Source organism: Callospermophilus lateralis, chromosome 3, assembly GCF_048772815.1.
Source record: "Callospermophilus lateralis isolate mCalLat2 chromosome 3, mCalLat2.hap1, whole genome shotgun sequence".
NCBI lineage: Eukaryota > Metazoa > Chordata > Mammalia > Rodentia > Sciuridae > Callospermophilus > Callospermophilus lateralis.
The window spans coordinates 28,065,932-28,082,799 of NC_135307.1; the positions used below are offsets into that span (position 1 = coordinate 28,065,932).

At 41.7% G+C, this 16,868-nt stretch overlaps 1 protein-coding gene across 17 annotated transcripts in view; it reads right to left on the minus strand.

Moving 5' to 3' along the window:
• Ttll5 (tubulin tyrosine ligase like 5) overlaps positions 1-16,868 on the minus strand; it is a 258,831-nt gene that overhangs the window by 102,124 nt on the left and 139,839 nt on the right. For 16 of the 17 annotated variants that reach the window (XM_076849830.2, XM_076849829.2, XM_076849826.2 and 13 more), the window contains one exon: positions 14,787-14,941. In XM_076849830.2, coding sequence (XP_076705945.2) covers positions 14,787-14,941 — 155 coding nt within the window. Of the gene's footprint in view, positions 1-13,825; positions 13,892-14,786; positions 14,942-16,868 lie in introns of those variants that run through there. The other variant, XM_076849838.2, reaches the window with a different exon arrangement.

Consider the following 16,868-nt stretch of genomic DNA (forward strand, 5'->3'; position numbering starts at 1 on the left):
CTAAGATGGAGGTGCTTTAAGGAGACAGGAACATGAATATACACCAAACAGCAGAGTCTTGGAATGGGAAGAGCCCTTCTGAATGAAAGGGAAGAACTCCAAGAAAGGAGGAAAACACAGGATGGGATGCTAGGGAAGAGGGTGACTGGGGGTGGGGGTGGGGTTGGCAGCCTGGCAGAAGAGCAAGGACAGTGAGAGAACAGGAAGGGAAGTTGGGAGTGCTTGGCTGGGGAGAAGGAGGGGCCCAGGGCCCAGATGGGCAGTGCTGTGGGATGCAGGTGGCCGAGAGGAGGAGGGACAGTCCACCAGGAGAACCATTTCAGCTGAAACTATAAAATGGGATGGATGTCTTGCTGCTGTAAGGACTGAGAGAGTTGAAAGAGAGCTCATTCTGGGCCTGACAGGAGAAGGGGGAGACTTAGTGACCCCACAGGTCTGCAAGGAGGAGCTTGCGTGCTGAAAGAGCGATGACAGGAAGCACCTGGAACAGACTCTGAATGCTTTAAACCTGTGCCAGCCTACCTGAGTAACATGAGACTGAGCTGCTGACTCACCTGTGCAGGGAGATTAGCCTGTGTACATCGGCAACATAAACAGCTCTATCTGATAGCAATAAGCATTAATAATATGAAAACACCTAACCGTGTTGGTGCCTTATAAAGAATATTCACGAATATGATTCATCCAACTTCCATGAAATGCAGGCATTCTTACTTTCCACGTGGCAAAATGAGGTTCAAGTTTTGTTCAATGATTTGTCCTGAGTGATAGGTGATAGGTGGAGCTGGGACCAGCACAGAGGTCTTCTCATGCCTGATCCAGGGTCCTTTTTGCAAAAATAAAATATAGTTTTGAGCTGGGGTTGCAGCTCAGTAGTAGCGTGCTACCTAGCACATGTGAGGCACTGGGTTCGATTCTCAGCACCACATTAAAAAATGAAATAAAGATTGTGTGTCACCTACAACTAGAAAATAAATATTTAAAAAAATATATAGTCTTTTTGTTTTGAACGGATATCTCAGGAGTATAAAAACAAAGGCAGAAAAAGATGGTTATCTATACAAAGGAACACACACTAAAGTCCATGGAGAGGGGTTCAGAGGAAGAAACACACTTCAGGGCAGCTCGGAAAGGCGTGGGGTGAATGGAGACTGGACTGGGGAAAGGGATTCCTAAGCAGAAGAGAGGGAAACAGGAAGTACTGAGTGGGATTTAAAGGGGCTCTGTACCTACCCAGCCCCGACAAATATACTGATTACAAGTGCAGTCAACACACATGCATTTCTTGTTGGCCTAGGTGAACAAGAAGGGTACTCCAAGACCAGCAGGATCCGGGTTATTTGCTAGGGGGATGCAGGTCATCATCTCATCTTCTGAAAAAGGAAGGAGCTCTAATGGCAAGCCTGATATCCTGGCTATCACAGACTTGTAGCACTTTCAATTTTTCAAACCTTATCACTATGTTCCCAAAATAGAAGAAAAAGGAATCTGCCTCTCCTTTGGCAGGTGACTGGAAAGGGACAGGGCTAAGAGGAAAATGGGATATTAAAGGGGCCATTCACAGCACAGTGAAAAGAGAAAGCCAAGAGGGTCGTTTCGACCTCCTTCCTCCACAATTTCATATTTATGCTCCCAAAGTCCAAGCTCCATTGTATATACGATGCACATATCATAAAGAAAAAATGTGATATGGGAACACGGGGAGAGAATCTGCGAAGCGCTGAAACAGCATACCTGGCAGCTGCTGAAACAAAACTTCAAAGATTTGGCTTCTTTGAAAAGCCATCAGGCAGGACCCCACCCACTCCCCCTGCTAGCCACAGCTTCCCTGGGAGCCAGCACACGTAACCACTTCCGCATGTTTGGCTGTAACCCAGGGCTGGAGCGGCTCTAGAAGCCAGGGCAGGGCTGCCAGTCAAGCAGGTGGGGTTGGGGTGGAAGGGTGGGGAGAAGGCAAGACCTCCCCCAACATCTAGCCACGGAAACCTTGGAAAATACAGGGCTAATGAGGCACATCCTCTGAGGCACCCCCACTGATGGGTTAGCCACCAATAAGGAATGCTCCGACCTTTAGAGATTTCCAAGGTATCAGTGTATACTCCTCCCAACACTACAAATTAGCTCAACATCAGCATCTGTGGTAAATCTTTAGATCTGGACAAAAGAGGCTCGGGATCTACTGAAGAGCCTAAGAAAATAATCGAAAATAATAATAATAATAAAAAACGCCATTAGAAATTTGTTTCTTTTTATTTTTTAAACTATTGACAAAGTTTGGGTCATTATCACATCAATTTACACCAGCCATCTAGTCCTGAGCTTCCCAATATGGTAACCATAAGATACCTGTGGCTTTCAAATACTTGATTTGTGGATAATGTAACTGAGAAACTGTATTTTTTCATTTTATTTCATTTGAATTAAATCTAATTATCTACTCATAGCTCATGGTTGCCGTACTGAACAACACTGGTCTGTCAGGCATTCACGAAACACTCATTTGAGTGTGGGGCACACAGTAAGAAAGACTTGGTCTCTGCCCTCTGAGAGTTTATAATCTAATATGGGCAGAAAGACAAGTATACACACAACCACTGTACAAGGAGGAGTGGCAATGTCTCAGCAGAGTAAACAGAGGATATGAGAACCAGGAGATGGAAGCCTGATGTTCTGTATTCCCTTCACATTGACATTCAAATAGAGGATGCCGGAAGGCATATTCAATGAGGCCCAGAGAGGAGAAATCATTAGAAAAGAACACCCGAGAGCTGGAGAGCTGCACATCAGAGGAACACAACTTCCTGGTCAATGAACATGAAAAGGTTAAGATTAACAAAGGACTATCCTACACTGGGCTTTTCAAGATGGCAGACGGCCCTCCACTCTCAAGTATATTCTAGAAGTAGCTCTTAAGACTCCTGTGGGTTGGGCAGAGTAGAGAGTAGGATGGGAAAAGAAAGGTTGTCTGCTTTTTTCTCTTCTTCCACACCCCATCTCTGCCCCTCAGATTGGGGAGAACCTCTTATTTATAGGGCGCTTTTCATTTTGGGTAACTAGAAAGAACTGAAAAAGAGTCAAAGGAGAAACAACAGGACCTAGTTACTAGGGAAGAGAAGGAAGGGAGGAGAGAGTGAGCGGTGGGGAAGAGGGAGGGAGGATTTTAAGCTCAATGGATAAGCTCTCTAGTATTTAGTTCACTTGGACAGAAAGGGCAGCAAAGGTCCATTCTCTACGAATTAAAACTGTGCACTTAGCCAGAGCTACTTTTGAATTATGTCTCTTAAAAGCATGAGTCCAGGAAATGAGGGACGAGGAGCAGAAAGGTGGGAAATGTCACTGATCTTCTTGGAGATCATGAGGGCTGAGCGGAGCCCCATGGAACAGGCCAACCATTCATCCCCCTATTTAATGTGTTCCTTATTATTAAGTACCTACAGTTTACCAAGGCACTAAGACACAATATCAAGAAAACTTAAACTTCAGTGATAGAAAGCAAATAGTAAACTAACAGCTTAAGAGTATAGAATGGTAGATGTGAGGATGTGGTGACAGGAAAATAGATTCATTCATTCATTTTTTTTTGGTTTCAAATATTAACTTTTAGTCTTTTTAATAATTTACTTTTAATTTGCAAAATATATGTATATTTGTGGTGTACAAAGTGAAGGAATAAATATGCATTCTGGCATGGTTAAATTGAGCTAAGTAATTAATGCGCCTCACCTTACATTTGTGTGTGTGTGTGTGTGTGTGTGTGTGTGTGTGTGTGTGTGTGTGAACAGTTAAAATCTCTGCTCTTAGCAACTTTCAAGTATATAATACATTGTTTTTAACTGTTGTCATCATGCTGTACAATAAAACTTGCTTATTTTATTTTTCTGACTGTGGCATGTTAGAAAGTCTTTTTCTTCCTGAAAATTTTTGCTTAAATTATCCAAGTTAACATAATCTGTAGAAAATATTCAGAATAAATAAAGCAAACACTTGAGAAGCAGAAACCTAATCATGCCATATTCTCATACTATGTTCTCCAACTTATCTGTAAGAATATTTTGCTTTTTCTCTGATTTTTCTATTAATCTCTCCTTTAGTTGTGATATGGAGGAAAACAGATTGTACTGCACAGTAACAGACACCAAGTAAATGTGTAATCGTCACCTAAGTGATGCACATCAGCAATGATACTTCCTAAACCCCCAATACCAACTTTTAGTTACAGGACTAAGAAATATCCATTACAGGTAATAATTTCAGTCTATCACTTGAACCTCAGAGGGTTTTGACTAATTATTTCCAAGAGAAACATCAACCTTCTCTCCTCTTCTTCTCTTCATCTGTCGGTAGCCTGAACACAACCTGGGACTGAGTGTGAACCCCGCCTTTAACCCTTCCTCTGTAGAGTTGTATCCTTCCGTTCAGTGCAGACCTTTTTTGGATCATGAACTGCACTGAATTCCAATGCCCCTTGAAGTCAATCAGTTTGTTCTTTACACACAAAAATGTTAAGTACACATACAGAACAGGATTCTCTAGACTTCCCTGCTGACCTGTCAACCCTAGCTTAATAGGAGCATGAATCAAAATTCTTTGATTCTTTCACAGATCCTCGTACAGTGACAGGCACCAAGTAAATGTGTAATCATCACCTAACTGGTGCACATCAGCCTCATGGCTTCTCAAGCCCCGTCCACCCTTCTAGGTCACCTCCCATCTTTTTTTCCTTGAACTTTTTGCCAGCTTCTCCAGCTACAGTGATCACTTTCTCTTCTAAACTCTCACACCAAAGTATAATCCCCCTGCTCAACACTAAAGCACATATTCCTTTATAGTATTTACATTAGTAACTCACATGATCACTAATTTTCTTCCTAGAGGACAGGAGGAACCTTATCCAAAAGAGCTCCTTCAGAGCCCTGCCTAACAGCATCTTGGAGATATTCAATAATTCCATGTTAACTCTGGGGGGGAATGTTATTTGAACAAATATCAGACAGAACTATTCCCCAGATGAAACATTTAGTTACACCATCTCTATTAAAAAACTTTTTTTTTTTTTTTAGCTTAAGAGAGCTTTCATTTCAAATTTAAAATAAATTTGGTGGAGCAGGCAAGGGCAAGACAATTATATTTTAATGTGGAAAATCTTGAATAAAGCCCAGCTTTCACAGGATGTGGCTCAGTGGCGGGGCACTTGCCCAGCAAGGCCCTGGGTTCGAACCCCAGTACCTCCAAAAGAAGAAAACATCCAGTCTTCATCCTGTCACATGGAGGAAAAGAGCCTTCCAACAGCTGAGCATTCTTGTCCTCTTTTTTTTTTTTTTTTCATTCTTGTCCTCTTGACTGTAATCAGGTTACTTGTTCTAACAATTGGTAAAAACAAAGAGTTGAGGTCCTGCATACATTCACTTGTGCTCCAATAATTATTTTCTAGTGTCTTCTTAACCGTCCCCATATCCCCTGTGTTTTTATTATTTTATGACAATTGGGCAGACTTGGTTTGATTGTACCCATGGACTGGGAGAAGGGCCAGGTGAACTGATGCTTCCAGAGTGTCTCCACACCCGCATTCTGCGTGCACTACAGCTGGCTGGTGTTGAGACTTGTGGCGGGGGTAGATTTATGGGGCCTGGGGCCACCCTACAGGGCAGCCACTATGGTAGTGAACATCCTCCAGCAGCTTGGAGAGTCCCCTGAGACTTCGGTCTTCCCTGAGGAGGCTTGGCATCCCATTTCCAGACCCAATCAGGCAACACTTGGCCTTGGTGGCTCTGGTGCAGTCACCTCCCAGCCTGTGTGAACTGGATGCCATCATTTTCAATTATTTTAATCTACTAAATATTTAATAAAGAAGGTGACAAATATTTTGGAGCTTATATCAGTGTTGGGTACCTTCCCAGGATGCGTAAGGCAATGGTGGGTTCAAGCAGCTAGTAAGAGGTCTGAGAGGCCTAAACAACAGGGGCAGGTCTTTCCATTTTTTTTTTTTTTTGGTGTGAACCAGTGCAGAACATGGCATGCTCTCCTCCAACCTTTAGGTCCTTGCCCATTATTAACTCCCTTTAAGGCTTCCTTACCTGCTATGCTATGCTTTCTCATCTAAATTCTAGTCATATCATTAAGACTCATTCATATTTCATTCTCCTCAGAGAAAGACAGGAAAACTTTTTTTTTTTTTGGTATTGGGGATTGAACCCAGGAGCACCTAACCACTGAGCCACATCCCCAGACCCTTTTTATATTTTATTTAGAGACAGGGTCTCACTCAGTTGCTTAGAGCCTTGCTAAGTTGCTGTGGCTGGCTTTGAACTAGCGATCCTCCTGCCTCAGCCTCCAAAGTTGCTGGGATTACAGGCAAGCACCGCTGTGCCTGGGATGTAAAACTTATTTAAGAAACAGTCCAAATGTGGTATTATTGTATTTGAAGCCAAATTAATAAAGTCTTAGCCTGATAATTAACGAAAACTACAAATCACAAATCCACTGCCTCTGGAGCATAAGCACAGTCTACATAAGACACGAGCTCTGTTGCCTGTAGTGAATGCCTGAGCCTGCCAGGGGGTGGGACAGTCTGAACCTCTAAGCTCTCTGCTGTTTCACTTCCAGCACTAGTCCTGCTCTCACCCCCAAAGAAAGTTGGCTCCTTATTTAAATAAGATTTTCAGCTTAGCTTCTTTTAGTTATCTGTCTTTTAGGGGCATTTTAATGGTTTGTAATCACTAATATATAAACACTTGCTTGACACAATAAATATAAATATGATGTCTCAGTCTTAAGATTCAGCATTACTACTTTTTCGGCAATGATGCTGCACGTGAGTAGTGACCAGCTGATTCTTTTTTTTTAAGTATTGTTATTAGTTGTTGATGGACCTTTATTTATTTGTTTGTTTATATGCCGTACTGAGAATGGAACTTAGTGCCTTACACATGCTAGGCAAGCGCTCTACCACTGAGCCACAAACCCAGCCCTGTGACCAGTAGATTCTGAAGTAGGTACCAAATTACTCTGTGTTGCAAATACTATATTCCAAGCAAGTACAATTGAACATTTCTCTCTTTTAAGGAAGGAAGGAAGGGAACTAAACATTTTTTTTTTTTTAAAATAAAGATTGAGAGAGAGTGAGAAAGAGGGAGAGAGAGAAAGAATTTTAATATTTATTTTTTAGTATTTGGTGGACACAACATCTTTGTCTGTGTGTGGTGCTGAGGATCGAACCCGGGCCGCACGCATGCCAGGTGAGCACGCTACCGCTTGAGCCACATCCCCAGCCCCGGGACTAAACTTTTTAAAAAATATTTATTTTTTAGGGCTGGGCTTGTGGCTCAGAGGAAGAGCACCTGGCTAGCACATGTGAGGCCCTGGGTTCGATCCTCAGAATCACATAAAAATAAAGATTGTGTCCAACTACAACTAAAAAATATGTATTTATTTATTTATTTTTTTAGCTATAGTTGGACACAATACTTTTAATTTATATATTTACTTCTATGTGCTGAGGATCGAACCCAGGGCCTTACACATTCTAGGCAAGCGCTCTACAGCTGAGCCACAACCCTAGCCCCGGGAACTAAAATTTATCAAGAACCTACATCAAAACTTTCCTCCTCAGAGCTGTTGCAGGGAAGATCCAACTTTTATTCCTTTTCAGGTGCTATAGTTTTCAGGTGCTATATATTCACAGATGCAAGGATTTTTCCTTTTAGCCTCTGAAACTCTAAAACTTAAGGGGGAAAAGCTCTATTTTTTAGCTATACTTGGTAATATGCTGGCAGTCTTTTAAAGAGAAAAAAGGGCAGAAGGGTGGCATGAGATCTTTGGTTCAAGGTTCAGGAAAGCTGGTTGGTCTTCCTTCCAAAATTTGTTTAGTCAACACCAGGTAAGCTTTAAAATGGACCATCAGTGTTTCTCCCTAAGAGTGGGAAAGAAAGCTACAGTGTCTTCTCACCAATGTGATTGTTTCCAAGCTCTTTCAAGGCTGGTAAAACACCGTTAACTTTCAAGGATAGAGGCTAATAGAAAAAAAAAAAAAAACATTTAAGAAGAGAATTAAACTGAATTATAAATGAAGCAACTCTAATATATAGTAGGCCTTAAGTATCTGTAGGCGTCAATGAAATTTGGATCAAAAATATTCTAAAAATTGTGTCTGTACTGAACATGTACAAACTTCTTCCCTTGTTGTTATTCCCTAAATAATTCAGGATAATAGTTTATTAAACGGCATTTACATCATGTTAGTTATTACAAGTAATCTGGAGAGTCACAGTACATGGGGGATTGCGTAGACTATATACAACTACAGCATTTTATGTGAGGGACCTGAGATTCCCAAATTTTGTTACCTGTAGGGGTCCTGGAGCCAATCCCCTATGACTATTGAGGGATGGCTATAATTCCTGATTCTAGAAAGAGTCTTCTTCAGCTCTGTACATGGAGCTTTCTCATGCAGGTCTAGTAAAACCAAATAATCATCAATTTTTGATAGCTATTAAAACTGTAAGGGAAACAGTTAAATAAGATGGAAACTTGCCTCTAACAAGGACTCACGCACCCACACACATGTTCTTTCAGAGGAAACGTAAGGAAGTTTATCTTTAAATTTTGGGGTGAGTAGGAGGTGGCGAAGGAGGCAAACAAATCTAGAAAAACTGACACTGGTAATATAAAGCAATCCGCATTTTATTTCCACTTGTGGATAAGAAAGATCCACTGTTTATACTGCTAATGCAAGGCCCCAAGTTCCCAAGCTACATTGTCACAGCCCTGGAATGGTGGCCAGCCGGCCAGCTATCTTGGGCCCATTTCCTAGGTTTATTAACACTGCCTCAAATGGCAGGAGCCAGTCATTCTGGCCTGGGCACACTGATGACACTCAGCTCCCTTGGTGGATGAGGAGCTAGGGAACCTTGACCGAGCCTGAAATGCCACCGAATACAGCCCTTGAAAGGGTACGTGACTGGCTGCAGGAGAAAAGCAGCACATGAATTTCAGACAGAACCAAACGTTTTACTCAGTGGGAAGAAACAGAGTTAAGACTCACGAAGAAGGAGGTCAGGCAAACTTTATTTTATGGGAAAAAGCGAAGGAGAAGGAGTGAAATATCACTTCTACAGAACTCTGAACATGAAAGAGCTGGCCTTTTTTTTTTTTTTTTTTTTTGTCCCCTTCCCCCACAAGTAGTTTCTTTTTGTGATTGTGCTTTTTGGCTAAAGATATTGTTTATTTAACAGGATAAAGTACAAAATTATAAGCTCCAAACTCCTCCAGAGAAAAACTCTCCCAAAGCTCGACCCCCAGGATGGATGGAAAATATGAGTGTTTACTGGCTGGAACATGGAGCTGCGATGGAAATTTCAACATTCAGAAGATAGCGGAGAGGAAGGCCTGCTGTGCAGGGAGAAGCCACCCTTCCACAAGGGCCAGAGGAAAGGAAGAGTCTCTTGGGCCCATTCTGATGCCTTCCCATCACCCGCTGCACGGGCGCCTCTGCACAGTGCAGCCTGGTCCAGAGTGCTGCCCGGAGCCCTGGACTATTCTCTCTAAACTGGGCACTAAACTAAGTGGTGGAGCAACACTGCAACCCAAGCAAGTCCAATTTTAAGTTTCTTTCCTTCTTTTATTAACTTTTTTTTTTTTTTTTTTCTGGAAAGTGAACTAAGGGTTATCAATATCCCACACCAAAACCCAGGCACTGTGCTGGCTAATTTCACATATACAACTCAACTTAATCTTTAACAACTTAATGAGGCAAGTGTTAATTATGCACATTTTTTAAAAGATGGGGAAATTGTGGCTCTGAGATGCCAAGTAACATACCCAAGGTCACATACACAATACCACAAACCCAGGTCTGTCTGACTTAATGAAGTCCTTTCCCTCTCCACCTCACACACTACATCCCAGCAAGTGTCACTGGTCACTTGCTTTTATGTTTTTTATTTTTTAATTTCAGTTATATGGAATTGGTTCAAGTTGGTGGCATGCTTTTAAAGAAAGAGAAACACTGCAGGACTGGTTCCATAATAATGCCTTCACACTCAGGGAAAGAACGGACTTTGCCATTTAGGTCACTGTTCAATTTCTGCAGAACTGTGGGGGCTGTCTTGGAAATTCTTCATTGTTTACCTTCTTTTTCTGTAGTAAAAAGCACATAATTTATATTTACTACCTAATCATTTTTATGTGTATAGTCCAGGAGTGTTAAGTACATTCATATTGTTCTACGACAGATCTCTAGAACATTTTCGTTGTGCAAAACTGAAACCCTATACTCATTAAACAAGAAGTCCCCCTCCTCACTCCCCCCAGTCCTTGGCAACACCTTCCTGAGTTGTTTCTGTGCTCTTGACCACTTTAGGTACCTCTCATGAGCAGACTCATATGTTATTTGTCCTCTTGTGAATGGCTCATTTCACTTCGTGTACAACCCAGTTGTAGCCCATCACGGGGCAGGACTGAATTCCTACATGCTCTTCCTGACAATCTTTCTTCTAATTGTGCAATGAAATTGAGGTCTTTGTTACCTGCTGCCAGAGACTGTTCTCTAATTGCTTCATGTGTACCATGGATCCTACCTAGCACCCAACCTTGCATTGAGAACATGGAAATTCTGTGAGATTAGGAAATGCTCTGCTATTTATCACTATTCCCCAGCAGTAAACAATGCCTGACATACAGAAAATGCATAGGACACATTTTTTTTTTTAAGTTGTTGATGGACTTTATTGTCTTTAATTTTATGTGGTGCTGAGGACCGAATCCAGTGTCTCACGCATGCTAGGTGAGCACGCTACCACTGAGCCACGACCTCAGCCCCATAGGGCATATTTTTAAAAGAAATTACAGGCCGGGGCTGTAGCTCAGGGACAGAGCACTTGCCTAACATACGCGAGGCAATGGGTTTGATCCTTAGCACCATATACAAATAAAATAAAGGCATTCTGTCCATCTACAACTACAAAAAAAAAAAAAAAAAAAGAAAAAGAAAGAAATTAACAAACCCGTTGTTTTTGAGAACTGACTCTGAGAAGTCAGAGACTTGAATCTCCAGCAACATTTGTAAGAAATAATCTAAAGGAAGGGAGAAGAGTATTAGCTCAACTGGAATCAGAAGCTCTGAAAAATATCTTCCTAAAAATTATGTATGGCAGACAGCAAACTCTTTGATCAACTACTAAAGAGTAGAAGGACAGGGTAACATCAAAAAGGGCCCCGAATCTCTAAGATTTCCCATTCTTCCATAGAATTCAAAATTCTGACACACAGATGTTCACTAGAGAGTGGGAGCTGGCCAGGCCGGCAGCCATGCCCACAGAGCCCTGCCCTATCACAAAAAGCAGGAACCAACTTGTGGCTGCCCTCTTTTGTCAACTCCCCCCACCTTTAATATCGAGGAACAGACAAATCCCCAGGATGCGTGTGTGAAAAAGCCAGAGATGGATAAAAATAACCCAGTGACAAATGCTGAAGAACATACAAAGGGGCCGAAGCCAGACGTTCGTGGGATTCCCTGACAGCTCCATCCACAAGGAAGGGCTGGGCTGGAAAAAACAGGGCCTCAGGTTCCTGCCAAGCTGTCTGAGGCCCTGTCCTTCCCAAATCATTCCAAGGAGCAGCCAAGACTTCACAGTAACCCTTCCAGGTCTCACAAAGAAAAATGCACTCTGAACCCACGGAGGGCTCCTCACCTAGAAAACTCTCCTCCCTGGCGCGGCCCCATTCCATGGGAGGCTGGCAGGAATGAGGGGATGCCGCGCACATCAGTTCTCAGCTCCTAATGACTCCCCATGTGCCCAGAAAACGGATAATTAAAAGGCAGCTCGAAGAATCCAACTATTTTCCATTGGCTAAAGAAAAGCTAAAATACCCAGGTATCAGAATCCAGAGACCGGAAACATGGCTTAAAGAAAAAAGAGGTCATAAACATGTGGTACCTGCATCCTGGAGTCCCTGCTGTATAATTCTAAGCTGGCCTTGCTTGGAGGCACACCTCAGGCTTCTAAGCATGTGACTGCATTTGGCCCTAACTCCTCTCTCTTCTGGAGAATGGCCTGCAATTAATCTCACTTATTACCTCTGAAAGTAACAACAGAGGAATGGCTGGCCAAGTCCAACTCCCGAGTGTCTAGGGAACTGCAGGCTGCGTGGCCAGGCCTCAGACTGTCTGGGCAAGTTGTGGGCTCTTTGCCTTCCTCTCCCACAACAAAGCCTGAACAGGGACTCCAGACAGACCAAAGGAACCAGGGGATTTGAGGAGCTGGGTTGAGCTCACACTGACCCAATGGGAGACGACAGCCCTGAGGCTACATTTGGGGTGGTTTCCAACATCGGGGGAAGAACAAGGTTTGTCTGGTGAAAACTTGTGTGATCCATAAAATTAAGAACAATGGCAATACCATGGGGAAATGAAAAATAACACTATTTGCAGAGTTCTCGTGAGTCACCAGTTTTCATTCCTGTGGCTACCAAGTCACTGAATTCTCCGAGACGGAGAGATGAAAAGTACAGCCAGCAGCGGGCTTCTCGCTACTTCGCTTTACACTTCACAGGCAGCCTTGAGTTGAGTGAGTTAGCAGAGTTTATCAGCACTGGAATTCACTGCTGCATTTGTAGAAAAACTAGTAAGAGTACCTTTTATTTACCTAGCCCCCACTTCAGGGAGATCAAAGTGCTTTAAGGGCGATCTAAAAGCTCTCAAAATAGGCCAGTTTACATGTAAGTATGCCTACCCAATAAAAAGATTCAATGAATAGCTTAGGGTCACTTAGTGTCAAAACCAGTAATAAAACTCACATCTCTAAGCTGTGAGTCCCATATTCACTAAACTTAGTCACCCTCACTACAAAGAAAAAACAATAAGACACTAAATAAATATCCACAAAAGAGGGACTTACCAGGTAGGAATGGAAATCAGAAGGAGCCCTGTGTTGGTGCCCCAGCCAGGGCCCGCAGCCCCTCCAGCTCTGGAAGGACTCACTTGGGACTGCTGGAACTGAAACTCCCAAGCTGAGCCTCCAGCTGTCCTGGCAAGCAGAGGTCACCTGGGGGCAGTGGAAGATTCCCCAGGGCTATGGGGGACCCGACTGGGACCTCGCCACTGGCTGGAGGCAAAGAGAGGGCTGTTGTGGGTACAACTAAGGCAAAAAGGAAGCACCAAGGGATTTCTTGGGGTTGTGTTGTAGCTGCAACGGCTCTGATGTAAACCGGATAGTGCGCCACTCCACCGCAGCCCAGGGAGCACTCTGGCTGGGAGAAAGTCGCTCCTGGTGCTGCTGTAGGTCCCAGACGACCTCCACAGATCCCACCATACTGCATCTCACCAATAGCAGGTGCTTCCAAGAAAGCTCTCCACCCAGCCATAATTTTTATTATCCCCTCACTCTATCTACAAGTATAAAAAGTGCTAAAACTCTTCTTCTCCAAAATGTGGACTTTTGACGTTCTATTTACAGTATGGAAAATGCCTTATAGCCTTGTCAAACAGAATATTCAAGATTGTAATGAAAGTGTTCTCCATAGGAACAGGCTCTGAGTTTCACATGAAAATGGAATATTTGGAAACATTTATATAGAAAATAAAGCTCTATGGAATAAACAGAACTTTTTTATAACTTGTATTTCAAGGAACGTGGTTACTCAGAAGATTATAAATCACCAAATAAGAATTCTCTTGTGAAAAGAACTGTATAGAGGAAGTCCCATCTCAAACAGTTGTGCCCCTTGGTCTCCAACTCTGCATGAAAATTCTCAACTGAGATGACTCTTTGCACATCGACCACAATGATGGTGGCTCTGAGAGCCATTGTCCCAGGGTGAGATGCAATGTGCTTGTGTTTGTGCTGCTTCCCAGGCAGAGTTTCTGGTCCCAAATCAGCTCCTTAAGAAGTTAATTCTGATACCAAGTGATATTTGAATAATAATCAAGTATTTCCTCCATGCCCAGGTCTTTGGTCCCCCCACCCCCCCAAGCTCAGAGCAAAGCAGTAAAGAAGAGAGAGAGGCCGGCGGCACAGGGTGAGGACTCACTGGGACACCTGGGGTAGAGCTTTTTTATTTGGAGGGAACAAAATCTCCATGGCCAGAGACATCACTGGTCACATTTCTCTCCAGCTCATTAGACTCAGGGACTGATGCAATTTAATCCACTAAAGGAAGATGCAGTGAGAACTCACTTCTTAGATTTTTTTATACAGGAATACTTAAAATATTAGAATGAGACCAGAATTTAATACAGTGATTTTTTTTTTTTAATTCAGAAGTTGTTTGCCTTATGGCCAGAATCTATTTGTATTTTACAAATTGCTACTTCTCTCTACATAACAGAGTATTTCCTTCCCACCTCCCAAATGGGATCAAAAACCTGTTTTGAGTTTAATTATATAACCTATATGAAAACATAAAAAACAAATATGTCCTCCAAAGGAAAAAAAAAAAAAAGAGTTCAAAGTCACTGAAACACAATGGAGATGTGGCTCAGTGACAGAGAGTCTCTGTGTTCAATCCCCAGTAACACAAAAACAGACAGAAAATTCCAGGAGGCAAGGATAAAATGCCAAAATTCAGAACATGAAAATGTTGACTGGAAGTAAGGATTAACTATAGCATCCATCCAGAAGTGATTTTCTTAACTACATCAGAAATTTCCTTTCCATTTGATTTTCTTGAAAGTTGTCTTACAAATAAAATGAGCATCCACCTTACTAGAGTTCAGAGTGGGAAGGGCCTGATTGCTTGGGACACAGCCCCTCCCATGCAACTCAATGCTACCTCCAGGGTCCTTCACATACCTGCTTCCAGGGGGGCTGGAGTGGTTCTCTGTAGCGTGGGGGTCTGACTGTATGGACCATGTTGGACCAGTAGGACTGAGGACAGGTCGGAGGCTGGGGGGAGTTGAAGCACTGCTTCTGTTTATGACACCACTTGCCAAATTCAGGTTTGTTACCTAGAAATGAAGTGAAGGAAATAACCTGATTAAAAGTGTCATGAAAAATACATCAGAACAATCAAGGCTAAGAGATGCTGACTCATCTGAGCTGAAGCAGTGGCTGTGACAAAGGCACACAGGAGAGGGTGGCTTCTGTGCACAAAGAACAAAGGCAAGGATGGCGACTGCCCTTGTAAGTGCACATAGGCTTATTCTGCTCCTACTATGTGCAAGACACTGGTCTGTGCTAGGTGCTGCAAAAAACTAAGCCAAGTAATAAAAACAACAAGGATGACTGGGCATTTATTTACTCTGGCCCTTGTTTCCTCATCTGAAAGTTGTAAATGCTTAATAGACTTTATTTATAAATAATGATTATTATCATAATAAACAAAGAACTCAGTGATTTATAAAAAAATGAAGTGTCAATAAAAATGGGCATTGACTTCCATAAATAATTTGTGAAAACATAATTTGCATAAGTGATTGGCCAATTAAACATTTTTAAACTAATTTGCATTGCTAAATGTAAATCATACAAAAGAAATGCAAATTAGAAAGATACAGTAAGTTAAAAGTACAATTTTTGTGTGTCACATTGCTAAACAGTAATAAAAAAGAGATACACAATAATGACAAAGGGTGAAATCAGGTATTGTGTAATTATAAATTGATAGAATTTTTCTAGGAATCAATTTTGCAATATATTACTAAAGTACAATACGTGTATACTTGGATGCCATAATCTAGCTCTCAGGAGTTATAAGAAAAAAAAATGCTGATGATTAATGACAGTGAGTGTTACAAAAGCAATCAATATTAGAATTTACTATGAGTCAACTTCTGCGTAAATGAGTACATCACACATATCTTATAAATCAACTCAAGTGTGGTAAAAAGTACTATTATAACCCTCATTTTACACAGAAGAAAACTGAGGTTTAGGATTGCATGAGGCCTGGGAATGGGTGTGAGGAGCGGAATCTGAGCATGTATGGTCTTTGGAGCTCCAGGCCTGTGTTCTTACTCATCACAGTGAACAGATATGGCAAAGCTTTTAATGTTGAAAAGGAGATCTAAATAGCCAACAATATTGTCAAATGGGTTTTCTCTTTCCACGTAAAAGGGTATTATTTATTCATTAACATTTTTTGAAAAATAATTATACAGGAACATGCTGATAACTCAAAAAAAATTTTTGATAGTAAAAACCACAACACAAAACTGTATATCATAGGCATAAACTTCCTTAACCATAAACACACACACAAGGATACACACTTCTAAAAGGACTGGAAATAAAAATTCAGAATATACAGCATTTATCTCTTATTAGTAACTTATTTTCTTTCTTATAATTTACCTATATTATCCAAATTTTCTATAGTGGGCATTTATTGCTTTTATAATCCAGAACATTCTTACTTATTTTTAAGGTGGTGCTGGGAATCAAACCCAGTGTCTCACACATGCTAGGCAAGTGCTCTCCCACTGAGGCACAACCCCAGCCCGAGAACATTCTTTTTAGTTATTATGACAAATTCATATGTGAGGAGATAAGCTTAAAACCTGGGCAGTGGTAGTGGAATCAGAGAAGAAAGGTTGGTTGTGAAAAGCATTTCAAAGTCAGATTAGTGGAGGATGCTACAAGGGTTTTGACAGAAACTCAGAGAAGAATGATCTAGATTTAAATTCCAAGCAAAATGTACTCCTATAAAATGTCCTAAGTAATAATTTTGACACTTACAAATGAAAAGAATTCTAGATTTTGTTAATGACCTGAAAATTCTGAAGAAAAAAAAAGTCATTTTTAGTAACAGCACAGTGCTTCCTTCCTAGTTAGAGAAGTTGGTAAGTGAAAGAAGTCCAGGACTGGGTCTTCACACCAAAAACTCAAAATAATTTTCTTGGACAGAAAGCTGTTCTCCATAGGTCAGGAGCATCT